The 19,716-nt window shown below is 43.0% G+C and overlaps 4 protein-coding genes across 4 annotated transcripts; 3 read left to right on the top strand and 1 right to left on the bottom strand.

The window, feature by feature from the left end:
* Positions 1–5,477: 5,477 nt before the first annotated feature.
* On the top strand, positions 5,478–5,694 carry PHALS_00986 (uncharacterized protein; the record flags this gene model as incomplete). The annotated part of the gene is made up of 2 exons (XM_024730764.1): positions 5,478–5,559; positions 5,618–5,694. The coding sequence occupies 2 exons, from the start codon at positions 5,478–5,480 to the stop codon at positions 5,692–5,694; spliced, it is 159 nt and encodes a 52-aa protein (XP_024581009.1).
* Positions 5,695–11,528: 5,834 nt separating this feature from the next.
* Positions 11,529–11,792, top strand: PHALS_00987 (uncharacterized protein; the record flags this gene model as incomplete). The annotated part of the gene is made up of 2 exons (XM_024730765.1): positions 11,529–11,617; positions 11,687–11,792. The coding sequence occupies 2 exons, from the start codon at positions 11,529–11,531 to the stop codon at positions 11,790–11,792; spliced, it is 195 nt and encodes a 64-aa protein (XP_024581010.1).
* A 3,361-nt stretch (positions 11,793–15,153) lies between these two features.
* Positions 15,154–15,499, bottom strand: PHALS_00988 (uncharacterized protein; the record flags this gene model as incomplete). Its single annotated transcript, XM_024730766.1, has 3 exons — positions 15,154–15,184; positions 15,245–15,350; positions 15,436–15,499. 3 exons carry the CDS (start codon positions 15,497–15,499, stop codon positions 15,154–15,156), a joined length of 201 nt encoding a protein of 66 aa, XP_024581011.1.
* Positions 15,500–16,284: 785 nt separating this feature from the next.
* PHALS_00989 (beta-glucan synthesis-associated) lies at positions 16,285–18,561 on the top strand (the record flags this gene model as incomplete). Its single annotated transcript, XM_024730767.1, has 1 exon — positions 16,285–18,561. One exon carries the CDS (start codon positions 16,285–16,287, stop codon positions 18,559–18,561), a length of 2,277 nt encoding a protein of 758 aa, XP_024581012.1.
* Positions 18,562–19,716: the final 1,155 nt, after the last annotated feature.

A 19,716-nucleotide genomic window follows, 5' to 3' on the forward strand; every position in this document is an offset into this window, starting at 1 on the left:
CTAGCGAGAATAAAACTTCACATTGCAATCAACCGTGTCGTTTTTATGAAAATACAGGAGCTTTAGATCATATCCAACCCCGATCCTCAAAAGCTGGCTACACTTGTCTGAGGTCAAGTACTATTAAGTAAAACTATTCAAAAGACTCATACTTATGTCAAGCACTACGATTTCAGCCAGATTCTACATTGTGTGAGGAAGGAAGATAAGTCCAAATGAAAAGACCAAGGTTCGTGGTCTTTGTGTCAAGTCTAATTTTCTGACAGTAACGGCGATGTCTCGCTAATCTCCCTTAATTTAGTTCAAGATTAACAAGACGAGAATACATATGTATACTAGACATCACACAAATTTGGCCAGTGATAACAATATTTCGTAGCGAGACAGCGTTTATTTGTGATGATGAAGTGAAACTTTCGAGTTGAAACAAGCTGAAAAATCACTGCTGTGCTTTGTGGCTCATCTTGGGGATCATCGGAATGTTACCCGCTGACATGACGCGCAAACGGGGTTCCCGTGCACTAGCACAGAAAAATCTTTGAATGTAATATATAAGGTTAAGCTTGTGCGCTACAACCAGAAGCGGAATTTCAGAGCCTTCAGGTAACTTACACTCCTACTTTGTCAAGAGGACAAATGCTTTACATCAAAGCTAATTATATACGTTTATCATCTCTTATGACAAATTTTGACATGTAGCAAGCACCTTCAAAGTTTCCACCGATATTTCCAAATACGTAAAGTGTAATATTAATTTTGTATAATCGTATTGAGTTGTAATTATAAAAATTGTATACAATTGTATCAAGCTTAAGTACAGAGACTTACCCTCCTTAACGAAGATTTGAACTACGCTGGGTTCACATTTATTTTGCATTGTTGCGACGACTGCGCTAAACTAACCGCTCTCGACTGAGCGACTGCGCCTACAATTCCACTCCGCTCTCTGCGCTTCACCGTGTCTGATCTTCTGAGCATACATGCATTGGGAGACCACTCTCATGCATCAAATACCAAAAAAATTATGAGTTCAGGGCAAACGCCCCCGTCATCACGTGGAGCAAGTCTAAGTTGTACCCAGCTTTTCCGCTACGCGAATGTCGAGCTCAACACCCTTTTCTATCGGCGGAAAACTCAGGACTCCTTTCGGTGAAACACGGCTATGTCTGCCTCATTACAAACAAATTGGACCTGGCTCAAGGAGGTCAGCTTCCTCTACAGTAAGCAAAAATGCCACGTTGACCTTTCTCCAGATCACGCCATGAGTAATATGTTAAAAAGTTTATTGTAAAAGGTGATACAAATCGAAAATATTCGCGAGATGTGACACTATTATTTTTTAAACACTTAAAACACGAGACCTGGTAAAATTACCGAGTGTAGCCATTCTTGATTCACCGTTACATTGAAGGCGTGTGCAATGAAGATGGAGGAGCTTAAGCAGAATATATGGACTAACGGCAAGGAGGCTGTGCGAGCAATCAAAGATGTTGCACTAGCACAAGGGAAGTGAGCATTCGTCATCAACAGAGGGGGGGGCGTTTCATTTATTACAGTGTGACAGTGTAACTATTAGGTAGTGTCAGAGCTGTGCGACGAGAGCGTTGGTTGATGTAGCTGGGCTAGCTGCAAGTGCACCACGGACCACAGGGTTGTTGGCTAACTAGATTCGTGATGGCTTAGCCACACTAACACAGTTTTAGTGATCGAGGTTGCCTCCCGTCACTTGCCAGTCTTCTGTGTGATTCTTGAATCGAAATCGTGCTAGACGAACGTGGCACTCACAACCAATAGTTGCACTGTCACACTGTCATAAACTAAACGCTCCCTCTCTGTTGATGACGACTGCACACTTCCCTTGTGCTAATGCGACATCTTTAATTGCTCGCACAACCTCCTTGCCGTCAGCCCATCACTTCTGTTTGAGTTCCTCCATCTCCATGGCACACGCCTTCAATGTAACGGTGAATCAAGAATGACTACACTCGGTGATTTAACCAGGTATCGATATTTTGGTGTTAAAAAAAATTGTATCACATCTCGCAAATATTTTCGGTTTATATCACCTTTTGCAATAAACCCTACTTCAAACCGTCCGCAAATTTCGTACTTTATGGCTGTGAACCTTCCAGTCACACCCGGAGCAAGACGTGCGTAAGAAGTGGCTTTGCAAGCACATTCCAGCCCAGAGTTTATAACACTCCTAGAAGGCCGTCTAGTACCAAAGCGACATACAGTGACGAAGTATCACGAATGGTAATCCGAACGTTCGAAGGCGGTGCGCTTGTACACAAGGGGTCTGTAAGTCACGTGGGTAATTAGCCTCATCATCTGCGATTCATATAATGCTATTCAATTTATATATATATTTACATTGTACGTTTGACTCGCTTTGATATACATCATCTTGTTTTACAAAATCGCTCATGTTTAGCTACCGAATGGTAGCTATTGAACCCATCCACTCTGCTATTGTAAGCGCGAACTCTGATAGTTATTATAGCCCTAGTGGTCAGCATCTCCCCGATTAAATTGAGGCAGCCACAAAGACCGTGACTCTGCTAAAGACATATGGGAATTACAGCCTCGGGTGATCGGTATAAGCTCATCGGAGCTTTCCTACACTCTTTGAGGGCTTTGACAACGTGGAATGCTGTTCAGTTGTACAACTAGACTCGTGATGCAATGACATCATATAGATTACATTAGCAAGAACTCTTCCAGCCATTGACCGGCTGAAAATCAAGAGCATATGACACTTTGCGCTTCTTTACTTGTGGAACTCTGCTGAGTATGAACTTACATAGATAAGGAAGCCGAATCACGTTTGGCGAAAGTGCAAAGCTGAAAGCTCAGAAGGTAGAATTGACTGGCTGTGAAGCGCGATCTGCAAGTAGGCTGGACACTAGCAACTATATGCCTTTGTCTCCAGATAACATCACTGATATAGTGAATGACTGCAGTACGTCTATGTCTATAGTGTTAGTGCCAATCTCGAAGAGCCAAAGTTGTTACCAAAAGACTCTGTCTTCATTGTTAATCCAATTGATTGGAATATTTGCAAATGGACCGAGGTTAGCCTTGGACAGAATGGAACAACAGTATGTCAAACCAATCTCTTGTGCATTCAAGCAGCCGTTTATCACGAATAAAGCATGCAGACCCTGATATAATTCTTGCCACTGCATATGGCACCGGTGACCAAGTGAAGCACGCACTGTGTAAACTGTTGATCTCCACAAACTTGTGGCAAGAAGCCAATTTGCTTGTGGATGAAATGACCAGGCAGTCCGATGAGATCGTCACTACCAAGAAACTCTCATAGAATTTGAGCAATTACCCTTAATATATATGTAAAATAGGCCGAAAGACGATTGGAGTAGTCAGTTGGTGCTCGGCGGTTCCTGTATGTTTCAGAACATACGTGACGGTGGAATTCCAAGCAGTAGATTAATGTATCAACCATTCCGGTGCAAGTGAATTTGTAGAAAATTGTGCGACAAAATATCATGGTCCGTCATAAAATGGTTATGAATCTTGACCCAGGCAGTGAATACATCCAATGGTTCATGACAGCCGGCGCAATTATTCTTGATGTATTAAGAATCTTGAGCGGCATGCTCTGGTAGTGGCCACTTGTACATCGGAGGTTAACAAATGCACCTTCAACGTCCATCGTCTAATGACACAGCTGCTACGACGATACGTTTGTCCGTAGTCGTGAAAACCACGAGAATTTACCTATATTGTGCATTTGCGAGCTGGGATTGGATATTTATACTTAAAGGCTCTTTATCTAATATCTTTATCTATCATAAAAAAAGAACTATATAATTCTTATCGTGGGGCTATCACCTTATGTCTTTGCCATCAACCTACTGGGTACTGATCACGATACTTGATAACATTTCGTCACCTTAGAATTTCTCAAGCTCCCAATTAACCAAGAGAAACTATAGTGTTATTTGTACATACACCATAAATGGATACAGATACGTCACGAAAGCTATCTAATGGCCATCCGGTAAAGAAAAGACATGAGAAAAATTTACTGGGGCTCGTGGCCCAATGTGTATGATTGTATAGACCCGCACATATTTGTTCGAACAGAATAAATTCGTGGCGCGTACGCCGGCGCCGTTGGCCAATTTGCCGGTTACGGCATAGGGTCCCTAGTCCCGTAGAATGAATCTATCTTCATTCTTCTCTGTCATCGCGGATTCTGAGAGCCATCTGAGCAGAATGACGCACCCGCAGCTGGCAGCGACATTTCCACCGCGAAATGAGTGCAGATCAATGGTCATAACAGACACTTGACCGCGTTGTGAAGGATAGTCTCCGAACTATCGCCGGCCTTCGATAGTGTTAGAGAACATGCTTCCACTTCTTGTATGTCACCAAACATGCCTCTACGGTTACTAAAAATGATAATGTCCGGGCACTTTTGACCCTTCCACATACTGGCACGATATAAGTATAGAAAGTTATTAAGCGCGTGACTAATTTTGTTTTCTACCCATTGTATATTCCTGTACCTTGCATATCGTTTTTACACTCTGCGGGTCACGATAACAGGATATCATCGTATAGAAGGTACACGCACTTTACACGTTATCGCGATAATGCAACACACTTATAGATATTATGCAAAATTCAGGGGTATTGGAGCATGGAAATAATGAGATAATGGGACTCCGCAAAGGAAAGGCACGGTAAGACGCGTGGGCTATCAAAATCGCGTCATGATATACGTACAATTTCATAATTGAATATAGTGAAATAGATGTTTTTAGTACAAATTAAACTGAAGAAAGTATTGGATTATATATCACTCTTAATAAAAATCAAACAACGACCAAGTGGCAAAAGCGGCTATTGGTTGGGTCGCTGAAACTCATTCTTTGCGTGAGTTGAGTGCGAAGTCTTTGAGTCAGAACTCCCTCTGCGCGAAATTACGTCGATTCCGTTGCAATTAATACCACGGTTAGTGTAAAAGATGACCGAGTTGTGATAAAACGTGACCCTATGAGAGTAAAATAAAAATATTGACTAATTACTCTCGTGATAACAATTTATAAGCTTAAGCCTTATGCTTGACGCATAACGATAACATGCCTGGTGACTCACAATAACCAGACGGAGCAACAGCAAGATGTGCCAATGCTTTCCAATCATGGAAGCCTTACGCGAGAATGAGCACTGGCATATCACTACTCTGTTCAAGCGGCGTTTTCGACATGAAAAGGACTAGAGGGGCACGTGTCGCGGTCATTTCCGACCAGACAAAGCGTATACGCTCGTCCACCCGTCAAAGAGTGCAGTATAATTGAGCTGTGTCCAAGGGTTTCAAACGTTTGATTCCACGAGGACAGTAGACCCTTTCTTTGGTGAAAATCGTCGCCATTAGTTTCGAAGTCTTGAAACAGGTAAATCCCGCACCAAGCCCTTTCGCGCTCACCCAGTCCCTAGAAGATGCTATGGGGGTGCATTTAAGGCAAAGCCCAACTTCCGTGCCACAAGAGCCGGTTAAAGCGTGGTGGTCGAAGCGTAACGAGCGCGGTAGAGAAATGCAAAACACTGCTTATGAGACCCAGTCTCATAAGCAGTGTTTTTTAAGCGTGGGGCAAGCACACTAGGGTTGCGGGACGTCGACGGCAATATTTGGGGCTTAGCGAAGCCGTGAGAACAATTTAAAGATTATTATTTTCATGCGGACATTATAAATGCGTCACTGTTGAAAATAGTAGGCAGTAAATGATTTCATAAAGAATGTCAAACACGGATACGATATTTATGCGCCTTGCGCCGAGGGTATAGATGAAAATATGAGGCTTATCATTTAGATTGGATACTCAGTTAGAGTGAATCACTGTCTAGTCCTTGATAGTCTAAGTAAGCCCCCACTTTATGTATCTCTTGCCTTGATTACCTTCGGACATGAATCGACCGAAATTCGTTGATTTTTAATTGCACCAAATTTTGTCCTTTTGGACCTTTGATATCTTTTATTTAGCAGGCAGAAGGAATATTGGCGTGAGCAGGAGCTGCGATAGTTCGGTGCAGGTCATGAGATATGCCGGAAGTTTATAGCAAATATGTCGATAGGTGGCATGAGCTTTGCCTGGAAGGTAGAAGTGGCAGAGCGCTGCAACACCAATATGTGATTAAAATAGACTAAGTATCGGCATCCCAAATATATTCATACCGAAACAGAAGCATTTCAAGCTTCTTAAGTGTGTTTCAGGTAGGACATTTGCTTAGAAAAATATATTTTCCTCGTACAGAGTCGAGGGCTACTATGCTTCGCGGTATTTTGTGCCAGACAGACGACGGTAGTCTGAAAGTAAAAGTATCAGGCTCAAAAAATATGATTTGATCATCAATCAGTACTGTTGAGTTCACACTACCGTGCGACCTGCCCACCGTACAAAGCAGAAAAGCTTCGCGGGTTTGTGGCGATGATGCTGCTATGGTTGAGTTTGTGGGGTAGTCACAGGGTGTAATTCTTTCCCTCTAGCCCTTGGCAAAAACTCCCTCTTAATTAGAAGCATCGGTGAGGTCACTGACATGGTAAGGCTGAAAGCGGAGTATGGGCCGGACTTGTCATTAGGCATAGATAATTCATACGCGCTGAGCACTGAAAAGGCTGACTAGTACAGCTATCCTCAGAGATCTATCAAATTCTTTTGATTTAGTGTTAAGGGGTCCCTCGATGGGATGACAATAATTGATTTGAATCTTGATGCCAAATATTAGTGGCTCTAGGAAACACCTGGACGACGTAGGCGCCTCCAGCTGGATAAATAACGAAGCGAATTTGATAAGATTTCCCCACTCGTCGACGCTTTTTATTTCAGAGTTGCAATGACAAGTGGCAAATTGGACATGCGTATGACAAGAAGATACAGGCATGAGTCTAGTTCGAAAGCCGATTGTCAGATATGATATTTGAACAATAGCATTGTCAATCGCACCTTTTCAGTGATCTTTTCTAATTGATGATCGGTATCAATGGTCATGAGATATCGCTTTTCTTCTCTAAGCGGTAGAAAATCTAAGCGGGCTGTTTTGGAAGAAGCTGGTTTTACTTTAGAGACTTGCCAGTTCTCTTAGGTGGTGTTGCCGGCCGGGCCATTTCCTGCCAACGCACATCCTAGCTTGACAATTTATGGTACATTGCCACGAGGAGCGCAGGCAGTCTAAGATGGATATCCACATAGCTGGGAGCGAAGCTTGAGAAAAATTTGTGCTCGCTATTACAAAAAAATCGTCTTTCTACCGTTGATTTTTTGGGGGGGCAACGTCATTGGAAAGAATGGTGTGCGGATATCCCCCGAAATAATCAACGCTTATATATGTTAAACTGATTTTGGCGCTGAAGTGGATTTGATCTTGACAGCTTATCGATCATATGCAAATGATACTGGTTTGGCCCAACCCTTTCATAGTCTCCTTATAGCGGAAATCAGCTCGTGCGGAAGTTCATAGGAATTGACAGCGACAGATTGGTGATGAGGCTGCAAATATCAGCCTCATCAATACCCCATTTTGAGCCCGTGACTAGCCACATGTGTCATTAAGACTTTCTTATTGGATAATTTTACTCAAAGCTGATGCAAATGTCCATGAACGCGTCATCGCAATCGGACCTCGCAAGCCTATACCTTCAGATAAAATACTTTGTTTGTGGCTTTCAGATTCAGGATACATTTGCTTGGTTTTGAGCCATCTATAATTAATTTCGCCCGTGTGTTGTCATTCACAGCGATGTCATTACCAAATCGTCTAACGAACATTGTATTTATTTATCCTCGTTGATAATACTTTTCAGGAAAGGTAATAATGGGTCAATCGAATGTGGCGGTTGATGTGCTTTGCGTCGTTCCGACTTTAATCTGTCGAATGAAACATTGGCCACGTCGCCAGTTGATGAGGCAATACGCTCTACCCACGATCAGACGCAGCATTTGCTGGACTGCCAAGAAGTGTGGGGAGCAATAAGTCCATATCATCCTATGCGGATTTTGCAAAGCGACTGTATCGCTATCTCATTTTCCAAAGCCTGATGTTTTACAGCACTGGCCCACTGACACTCAGATTGCGGTAGATCCTGCATCTAGTGCAGGATACAGTACAAGAAACACACACCGTCGGGTGGCTGCTACATTGGAAGAGAGAAAAGGCGCGGATCGTCGAGCATTGTGTATTGTCTACCAGTGGATCAAAACGTATTTGCACACGTCCGACCTGTGTTAACGTAAAACTTTCAGTCGCATTCGACGTCGTTTTTTGCCGTAATACGTGCGAATACAGCCTCGCTATCCCCGATTATCTCGCATCAGTATTGCAGATTGCCACTCCCTCGGATCGAGATTTACGCTTTGTAGCGAAATGATGGTGAGCTTTGTTGAATAAACTGACCACTGTAGCCACTGCTGACAACCAACAGAATGACGGTCAGATGATTTGATAGCGCGATAAAGGATATCCTCCTAAGCAGTGCTGGGACATGATGTATTATCACGTTCTGTTTGTCTTGATTAATGCTGTATGTACTTTGCCGTATTTCCTCATTCATGTCAATAAGTTGGGCTAACCCCTGTGCTTTGTTAATGCTGTCATAAAGTGTCTCCGACCTCGGTAGATTCGATTCGACTTGCTGAGGTTTGCCCGGACACTTTTCGTAGCAACATCCGCAGTTTTATTTTGACAAAATTGAGCGTCGTGCACCGAGAGTATGGGACGCTAAAGCTGAGAAACTCGGGCTGACAAAAATTACATGGGGCTGGTGGAATTGGTATGAATATGCAGTGGGTTAAAAGGGTCCATCAGATGCTTCTGACCTTTTCACAATTGCGGTGTCTTCATCGATAATGGCAAGTTACGGCTCAGCTACGTCGAGGCGCTTTAGGTCGTAGCAAATAAGCGATTAAATTACTGCATTGATATTTCAGAGGAGTACAAGTACATAATGCAGTTTACATGCATCATGTACTTGTATTCCCACTGATATTAGCCATTGAAGAAGGAATCTTCGTTGCAAACAAGGTAACGTCTATTGAAATTTCTTGTGCCTGATCGAGTTTCGCTTTAAAGTGATCATAGAGTCCGGAACAGTTTGAGGTACCCCGTTCTATACATAGCCCAAAGAGCACACAAAAAAATTGACTCACGTCTTCTCAGGCTGCATGCTAATGTCACAAAGATAATGACCTTCCAGGAGGCCGTGAATGTGTAGTTCTTCGCTGGATTAATTCGATAATCAAGGGACGAGAGTGGGCCGACGAGATCATCCAGGCTGAAAGAGTGTTTGGTACACTAAGCTGAATGCCCTAGTCCCAACATTTACTTGAAGCCGCAACAAAAATTTCTAGCATCGTTGCCGCTCATGACTTTGAACACATTTGTTCTTTGTTAATACGTTTTCAACATACGTTAGACAGAATTACGCAGCGCAACACGCTTCACACTAGAGATTGATCCACGGTACTGGGCCATGTTCGAGATTTGACCGTGGCTATGGCGACAGGCTCAGAAGCGGAGCAAGGCTTTTAACAAAAGCTTAGAGGAATTAATTCTCACCTCGACACGACGTCGTTATCTGTACATCTCATATTCAACCATCGATTACCTCTCACCTCGAACGCCAACTTCCTTGAAGATGACTCCCAAAACTGTGGGGCGGATAAGGCGCGACGGTATATCGATCCCACTATGTAATTAATTGAATAGTACTAAGCGCTTTTGCCCGCATTTAGCCCGAGAAATACATCCCTTAAAGTGGATAGAAAAGTGGTGGCCTGTGACCATAAGGCTCCTGAAGGCGAGACACTTGGGCTGTTAGCCTCGCGTCATGCACATAAATATTAATTTCTGAACATTATTGCGCAGATCTACTTTTCAGCTGTACTACAGTATATACATATTTTGCTCTCGAGATAGAATTTTAGATAATTTCAACATTTACTTGAGATATATCGGTTCGGCCCGGGGTAGAGCACACGAGACCAATACTGTTTTAGGATGAGGCCCCGCTGATTCTCATGAGACTGATGGTACAACAATCGACCAAGTAGAAAGTTTCAAACAATTTAAACGTAGTTCGCGAGTAGAATGTGCGCTCCGCTGCACGAGACTGCGCCAAGTAAAAAGCAATAATAATGCCAAAGCAAGCTGTTAAATGGTTTTCTAAATATGTACATGCCCTAGATTTAAAAATTTTACTTCCATTTCATCAGATATTGTTCCCGGCCCTAATAAACTTCCCGGCCCAATTTACAATCCGTGCGACTTGAAAACAGGCTTCCCTTCTCACCTGCCAAGCATCCGGTCGAAATGCCTTTTTGGTTATTCTCGCGCTTATAGCGGCATACTGACTTTCACCGCGAGTCTATGCCTGCGGTTGAATCTGACGTCTGTTTTACCGTGATTTTTGAAGTGCCCGTTCAAGCCAACTGACCTGATGTGATGCCAGAGGTCAGAACCGGATCGTCGATCAAGACGAAGAAGAAAAAACTCAACTACGAAGGACTGTTGAATATTTCTTGTCGTAAGAAAATCCTGCTTGTAAATGACTTGTGAGAACGGAATCATGATACGTCTTAAGAAAGTCCAGATACAACGCAGGAAGTATCATCATATTCTGAGGTATAGAGAGTGTGTCATTCAATTTACTAGCTAAGACAGTTAAAGGTCCGATGTAGCGAAGACGCAACTTTGTCTTATCAACTGCAGACATCGCACGTGAGAGTAGGCTGACCACCCTCAACGAAACGTTTTTACTCACTATATATTCATATGTGTTTCATCTACCTGTAGCACTTTTTCACACACTCATTGGTGACGAATGATTGCGCACTTGTAGTATGACGCTCAACATTGCCGATATAGAATTGCTGATTTTGCTCTAGAGTCTCGCCTGAATGATATAAGCAAGTCAGGAGCTACTGGCAACCCCGTCCCACAAAAAATTCGGGCCTCTTCGTTGCGGTTCCAAATGATCACGGAATCTGATCAGACTTTTTACAAAACCTGGACCTGAATGCGAACGCGAATGCAAATGTAAAAATTGTTCTCGTACCACGATCTCTCCATGCAAGTGCTTGAAAGGATATCATCTACCCAGCGATAGATGTGTTCTGTCTATTACATGGATGGGGGTTGTTTAAGGGAGTACTCAAGATACTGGGCGCCAGAATAAGCATGTCCTCTGCAGACATGTTCAATCTGGTGCCCAGAATCATGAGTACTCCCTTATAAAGCATGGATCTTGATTGTAGACAATGTCCAGCTGGAAGCCCTATTTGTAAGAGCTTGTTTGAGGATCAAAACGACTGTATCCCACTACTCAATGATGTTGCCGTCAGCAGTGAGACTAGATTGGACGGCTAGAAATTAACAATGTCGTGTTTTCTGATGCAACCTTTGGCTGCCCAAAAGATGCGAATGAGTTCTTAATGGTTTGTAGACCAGACGGCTAGAAATTTACAACGCCGTATTTTCTGACGCAACCTTTGGATGCCCAAAAGATGCGAATGAGTTCTCAATGGATTGTCGGAATTCTCATGTCGACGAATATAAAGGCTGCACCTGTCGAAACGATACACTGTTCGTGCTTGTTTGTCCATCGGTATTAACATCAGGTCGAATGTAATAATCTGATAAGCTCTGTGTCTGTACTATACAGCATCATGTGTTCGAAGGCCTTAGTACGATTGACCACACTTTTCAGTGAGTCGAGTGAGACCTACTATAACACTTTAGAAAAAGAGGAGGAAAATTTCGCTACCTAAATCTTCCAAGAAACAGTCTCCGAGATCAATATCCTGTCCCCCCCCGCTTCGCAATACATGTTGCGTCTGACCCGTACGCTGTCGTAAACGTGAAGCCTGACCGACACGTGGCGTGACCCTTATGACATGCGATAAATTGTCCTCGGAGTAGCGCAAAGTGCACTCGTTACACATCATACAGACCCGGTCAGTACTTTACTCAGACTTAATTCGGCAAAGTAATAGAATCACTTTTTCATTCCAGGTAAAATGAACAAAGCACGTCGCTGGTCGCAAGAACGAATGCTTCGTATGGATCACAGATGGCTTCGAGCAAAGCAGATGCAGTTTAAGCTGGACAATGGCATCTTTCGTTGCAATCTGTCTCTTCTCATTTACGGAATTGCACATTTTTAGTTGGCCAAATTTATAAGCGATTTCGTTTTCATGATCATTTGCATCTACTTGAAGCAAAGCGCAGACGTTGAAGCGTCACAGACGACGTAAACTAGCCAATATGGAGCCAGAAACGGGGCACGTATGATGTCTTCATTTTAGCATCAAAGGCCGCCAATCCCACCGCATCCCGACACTACTTCACAAACTCTGAAGAAATTGGATGAGGGATTGTACCATATCGGCATAGTTCGAATTGTTCTTGTGCATGAAGTGAACCAACTCACTTCCTAATCCACAATAACATTGAAGCTCACAGGAAATTTTGCGTACCCTACTTCTCAATAAAGTAACCTAATTTCAATTTTAACAGCGCTAATGACACACCTGTCGACATGTCAAATAAATTCGCTCGCTGATGTTCGTTATTACCTCCCGATCGCCTCGACCCTAAAGCGTATGTCTTCGAGGTTGATATCTACGATGCAATATTACGGCCTGAACAGCTGTGTCAACAGGCAATTGAGCGTCACTGGCGTAATAGACACTCCATGTGGCAAAATTAGCTATTTCCAGACAGGATACGCATCGCGATGAGAGCCATATTGGTCACACTTTCTCATCAATAGTTATAATGAACGTCAATTAGTTCGAGGGCACTGAGCGACGTACGCCAAACCTGCTGTTCTGCAGATCATCTTTTCCAGGGGTAGGAGTTTGCGCCGGATTTGTGACTGCAATTAGCTTGTTCTAGGCACGCAAATTTTATGACATCCCATATAGCTAGATGACACAGAATTAGGTGCTTTCTGTGAGGTTGTACTTTCTCTGGCTAAGGCACATTCGTGCTTCAAGCAAAAAAAACGTTATTGGCGCCACGATGCCCCTTTGGTTAGAGTCGCTACCGTGTTAAGCCAAATTTGGCTCTGAAACCAAATTGATTTGATGACGCACTCCTCTATCCTCGTTTTACATCGTCGTGACGTCATAGCTTTCCTACTGAAGATCAAAAGGATCCTTAAAGATAGCTATCCAGCTTCGTTTGTTTAGTGCTTGGCGAGTGTCATAAATAAAAAATTCATCCGGTACGGATAATCGCTGACATATTCCTCTGAAGTCAATATATTCAAATAGGTGACTTTACCGTCATGCAGCCTCTTTCTCATATCCTTGAGAAATAATTCCATCATTTCAGTAAAAATTCTGCCGGCATTTGTGCTACAAATTTATAACCCCTTGAGCTACCTTGGCCACTCTTTTGACAAGTGAATAATTTTTTCGTCAAGCTTTACCTCTGCACTGGAGACCTGACCCACACTAGTGCAGACTAAACGGTACCCACATATTGTGACAAGGGCGAGTCGCCCTTTTGGCACAGGAGACTGCGACACCCTTTGCTTTCAATCATTACCGTCCTTGGCATAGACAGCAAATCATATCTCTATAAGTGTACCACCGGAGATACTCGGAGCTATGAATATATACAGTCTCACATCTGTGTCAATCTGAAATAACAGCTTATTGCTGCTTCTGTCTTTCGATGTCTACCCGAGGCTTCATACAATACCATTGCTATCAGTTTTGACCAAAGTCATGCCCGATTCGGAAGCTATCAAAGCTTCGAATCCGCACCAAATTTGCTTATAATTCCTGGAAAATGGTAGGTTCAGACACGCAAAACCTCCATCTGAAAACTTTGTGTCATCATGAATCTATAAATATTAGTCGTATCACGGCTTATGACGTTCCAGCCAAAAGATCACCTTCAAGACTTAGAATAGTGAGGTACAAAACATACGGGTATCATCATTGTATCTGACGTTTTCAACGCTTCCGAGTTCTTTCAACTGTTTCCGACAGCGTCGCACAGAATAACATAATGCTTATAAGTTCCATGATTCGTGACTCACATAACCCAGTCGTTCGCTGATAATATTCATCCAACCGGGGCTGCGAGTCCCACCGCTGTTAAAAAGCGTCGCTTGAGCTTGGCTCAAATTGACCATGAGCTTCAAGAGGAATGATACAACACAGATCTTTCCTCATAAGCCACTCTGCGCCTAGTTGGACTCGACTTTTCATCTCGAATGACGCGTCGGACGACCCTGTCTGGGAGCTTGAGCGCTATCTTCTACTTTGCCGACCGCAGTTGCGATGTATCGTCGCTTTGTTTTGCGTGCAGCCAAATCATGAACATCTCAGCGGGACTGATGTTTTCGCTATCCTCCTTATATACCCAAATGCTCAACGTCAGCGCTCTAACAATGAGAGCCATCTGATCTACCGCGGCATCCGGTTAAGACGCTCATACTGAAAATATTTTGTGCGCTCGTTAACTTTGACAATTCACAGTTATCGAGCGCACAGAGATTGGGTTTGTGGACTTCTACCACCTTGGAGCCTTAATCCAAACTCAGTGGCTGTTAGCTCCGCTTATTTAAAAGTAGATTTATCTATTATATTTGCCGTTGAGATTAATGAAGTTTTCATTACTTCTCCTGATGTGCTCGCGTGTATGACGGTCATCCCTATCTCAGTGTTTTATCATCCGCATAAACCGATGTTTTTGTCACTTATCAGTATTCACAAGTTACCATGTGACTTTCGGACAATTGTGCAATACTTTATCTCATATAATTGTATCAAATGTCATGTGTAAGGTATTCCTATACTTTGGTTCTTTAGCTTGAAAATCGTATGTATTCAGAATAAGTCTGGCTTTAATTGCTACACATGGAATATTAGGATACGTACCCCGTTACAAACTCAATAGTGATATGATTTGAATTCACTGAGTGATCACCAAAGACTGTCGCGCTCAAATTGACTACAGATTAGATCTTCATCAACATGGACCGTGACGAGTCTCGAACGACTTTTAATGGTCCATTTCAACAGTCATAGAATCTAATCTGACATGCTTGTATTCTGCATTAAACCAGCTCTCTAGGTGCCAGAATTACACATGGTTATCCTGATAAACATATTATCCCGTCGTTTTTATGATTAGAAAGATGCTACAATATGATGAACCCAAGACGTCAGCCTCTCCAATATATACAGGACTCTGTCCTTACGAGATCAGCAGCGATGGGTTCGACGAATACACCAAAGTCGACAAACCAAGCGGAACAATCGAGTAAATCCTCAATGAACCGAGTAGATCAGATTCACTGCTCCTTCCTATCTATAAATGAATTTCTACAGCATCCGCTTTGTTGAGCGGTAAATTGCTATTTATGATCTCAGCAGCTTAATTTTAACCTACTGGGCGGTACGACTATTGCATAAGGGAGAACTTTGGACTTGTAGATGGCAGACACGTGCTGCATTTATCATTCACAGTACAAAGAGGATGGCGGGGATAACTGACAGAGAATATTTCTCAAAAGATTGGGATCTGCTAAATTCTCACATTCTTCTAAAAAAGTTGACATTACAAACTTATGTGGTAACATAAGTTCGAAAATCACGTGGCACGTCTGGACCACTCCAATTCTTCACCGCACGATTAGACAGCACGACGCACGACCGTGCAACCAACGACAGAGGAGTCACATACTTTTACACTATAAACTCCATGCTGATCATGTACAAAGTAACGAATTCGCTTAAGGCATCGATTCTTCAATTTTTACTTGATTTTCATACGTCAGCTTCAAGGAAACTTAGAAATCAGCTGTTGACTGTACTTTGTAAAATATGGTGCAAAGTGTGTATGTAATGTATCTACTATCACAGTGTGTCCAGGAAATTGCTCAGGACATTAACTTTCTCTATGCTGACGGTAATTTTACATTAACGTTTGAGACAAGTCGTATAAGATTTAACAGGGTTATGGAAACTAATAATACAACAAAAGCAAATTATTTATAACCACAATAGAGTACAGTGCGTATACAATCGAGCGTTTTTGCGTAAAACCGCGACCAAAATCCGAATAATTCCGACTCTCTGTTTTTAAAAAACTGTGCCCACAATAGGAGAGGACTTTAGCTTTGGGATCTGCTACATTCTATGCATCGTCGCCATGTGTCGTCTCACTCGATAAACTGCCGCTCGTAGATCACAAGTCTTGTAATATTTTTTTTTGTGTGTTCGAGCTCTAGAAATACCGATGTGGGCTCGTTTCTCGACGCAAGTATTTGTGGGAATATTTTGGATTATCACACTGACATTCGTTCGAGGTAAAGAAGAGCAACCACAATCATCAACGTACCCAACAAAATCTGGTATTCGAGCATGGGTTGACCCCGCAACACCCGCTAATCGTCAAAAGTACACGTCGTCACGTGGTCGAATTTGGGATTTGACAATGAGTGATGAATTTAATACACCAAATCGTAGTTTTCGACCTGGTCAAGATCACATGTGGACGTCACTTGAGAAACCGGATGGTGTGAATGGTGCATTGGAATTATATTCCCACAATATGACGTCGACAAAATGTGACGACGATAAAACATGTTACTTTTACATTAAAGCCATCGACGAATTCAATGTTATTCACGTCTATAATATGTACACACACCCTCCTGGTTTTGTGGACGCTTACTTTTTTTATCGTGCTGCAATGGTTCAATCGTGGAACAAATTTTGTTATCAAGGTGGAATGATTGAAACTCGCGTTCAACTTCCTGGAGTAGTTGATCCTGATTCGGGTAATCCTGATTTAAAGACGGGGAAGGACACACCTGTTGCATCAGGAAGATATTATCCAACGTGGCCTGGTATCTGGATGATGGGAAATCTCGGTCGTGCCATTTTTTCAGCCTCAACAAATCGCATGTGGCCTTTTTCCTACGATAAGTGTGAGCCTGATCTCTTTGACCCAACTTATCAACGTATTAGTGCGTGTACGGACGACCCAGGCTTTGGATTAAACCCGAATCAAGGTCGTGGTGCTCCTGAAATCGATGTGCTTGAAGGCTCCGCTTCTCTCGTGTCGTCTTCTCTTCAAATTGGACCAGGAATGCCTGATGACTACCGCATTAAATATGTTGGTGGGGAAGATCCGTCGTGCATCTACATGAATGTTTGCCAAACACCTGGGGCGAATTTACCGGATGTTCCGACAGCATTCTACCAGAAAGAGCGGGGACGCAAGTCGTGGTACCAAGGAATGCGATACGCAGCAAACAATTATTGTCAACCAGAAGCTGACAAAAAACAAGACTACAAGACCATTGCTGCTTCTTTAAAAGCCGGTATTACTGAAAACTGGTGCTCGCTGGATACTTGCCCCGCTTCAAGAGATGTGAATGGTGATTTGACTTTAATTGACGGTGTAGGCGATGAGCACTGGGGTATTAACTCGAATGGCACGTGCTTTCCACTTATTAATGTCTACACAGGTGCGTACTTGTGTGACCCAGACAATACATTTGTAAAGTGTGCCATGCCACGAGATGAAAAGACAACACCAAAGTCTAATGCTATGAGTCCGTTTAACTATCAAATGGACGCCATATCAGCTAATTGGCCCGTTCACGTTGGTGCTTACATGGATTATGTGACATATCAACTCGAGTGGGTTACTGGTAAAAATGGTTACGTGCGTTGGATGTTAGAAGGCAGTCCTTTGTTTGAAGTTCCTTCTTCTTCGATTATTAACGTACCGCAGAATGCACAACGTACAAATCCCCAGAAAATCATGTTGGAAGAACCATTGTATGTGATTTTCAATGTCGCGTTATCGAGTTCGTGGGGTGCGACACCTCCAAATGCTGGGAAGGAATGTCGCGGTGATGGCACAGATGAAGTGGCTAATACTATCTGCGATGCTTTTCCTTTGTATCTCAAGATTGACTACATTCGTTTGTACCAGGACTTGGGAGATGATCTTGATGATGACAATTACATGTCTATTGGTTGTGATCCCAAAACTCATCCAACGAAATTGTGGATTGAAGGTCATATTGATGAATACGAAGACGATGACAATCCTCATAAAGATGTTGCTGGAAAGGCTTTTTGTACGAAAGATGATGATTGTACGATCGGGGGAACTTTAGGCAAGACACTACTGAAGACTGGCAAGTGTGTCAAGAAACGATGTGAATGTACGTATTCGTCGTCATGGGGTGGTCCACGTTGTACGACAGCTGTGTCAGGGTCAGTATCAAGTTTAGTCTCAAGATCTGTTGGAACGAATTCGTATGGTCCTCCATTTGCAATGTCAGTTGGTGTCGCGGTCATAACTGTTTTCTTTACGCTTGCTGCCATTGTACGTTCATCGAAGAAGCAAAAGAAAGCAGCTGCGTTGCTGAAGAAACAGGGCAAGAGTACAAGCAGTGATGTCCTAGCTAAACAAGATGCAGAGCGACAGTCACACAACGGAAGTAACGACCCCCGTCAGAGACCTAGGGACAATTATAGTCAAAACTTTGTCTAACGTTTTAATAGAGAACATGGATTAAATCAATTTATTAGGGATATAGTATTTAGGTTACTGAGCAGTAGCGCTACTTCAGCTAACTAATGCATGGATAGTTAGGTCATCTACCTCCACGATGTATCAATAAAACACACATCTTTTCCAGCGGGCCGCCTTGCATCTACTAGAACTGTCAAAAGGTTTGTTTGACCACACATGTGTGGTAGCACAACTCCCAGTAAGAAAAAAAAGAGCACGCAAGGGGATAATGTTTAATGCAGCCAAGAGATATTTCTCTTCACTCAAAGGTTCATCGCCGTTTGATGTATTCTTGATCAACCAGTTCCTGCACCCCAACTGCACCTGTTGTGAGAGAGCTCTACTCCGCATTCAATGCGACAACGACCGCTTCTTCACAACGTAACTTGAAACGTGATGCACTCGTTCGTGAAGATAATAACTGTCGCCAGGGTCTTCCAGCACTGCAGCAAAGCTGCACCTCCTGGAATCGTCTGGGAGCTCTTGCCTTGATTGACGAGTAAACTAAGACCTAAAGCGTCCACGATACGCCTGGATTAGCAGTCCAGACACAACCGCGGCATATCGGGCATCAAATCTTCCCGTGACCCGATATCTCGTCTACAGAAGTACAGAACGTTAGTGCCATTCTTGCGAGCAATTTCCTAGTTTGTAAACCGCGAGAACAAAGCGCTGATGCTATGTTTGGAACATGACCGAGTTCTTGATGGAAACAAGTTAAGTCTTCACCTAAGTAAACCAGGAGGAGTTATAAAACTCCTAACCATTCGCATAATTACATAGCTAAAAGCAGAATACATTCACTTGGAAACTTACCTTTGAACTACCAGGTCCTTCCTTCCTATCTGTCATTTACAGCATTTCGCGCAGAAGTAGCGTATCGGGCCACCGATTTAGTTCAACAGGTTATGATTTCATCACAACAGAATGATAATGTCATTCACAATGTGACGGACGTGAGCGTGAAATGCAGGAGATGATGCTAAAGACGAAGGAAGAAGTACAAGAGGTGAGGATAGAAGTAGCAGCAATTAGGTCTGAAGACGGACAACGTCATCACGTCATCTCCGTTCTTTGTAGTGCTTCGGCAGAAGCATTTAGGAGTGTCATGCTTGAACGCATCAAGAGTCAATC

This window comes from Plasmopara halstedii (assembly GCF_900000015.1).
Source record: "Plasmopara halstedii genome assembly, contig: Scaffold_1211, whole genome shotgun sequence".
NCBI classification, from domain to species: Eukaryota; Oomycota; class Peronosporomycetes; order Peronosporales; family Peronosporaceae; genus Plasmopara; species Plasmopara halstedii.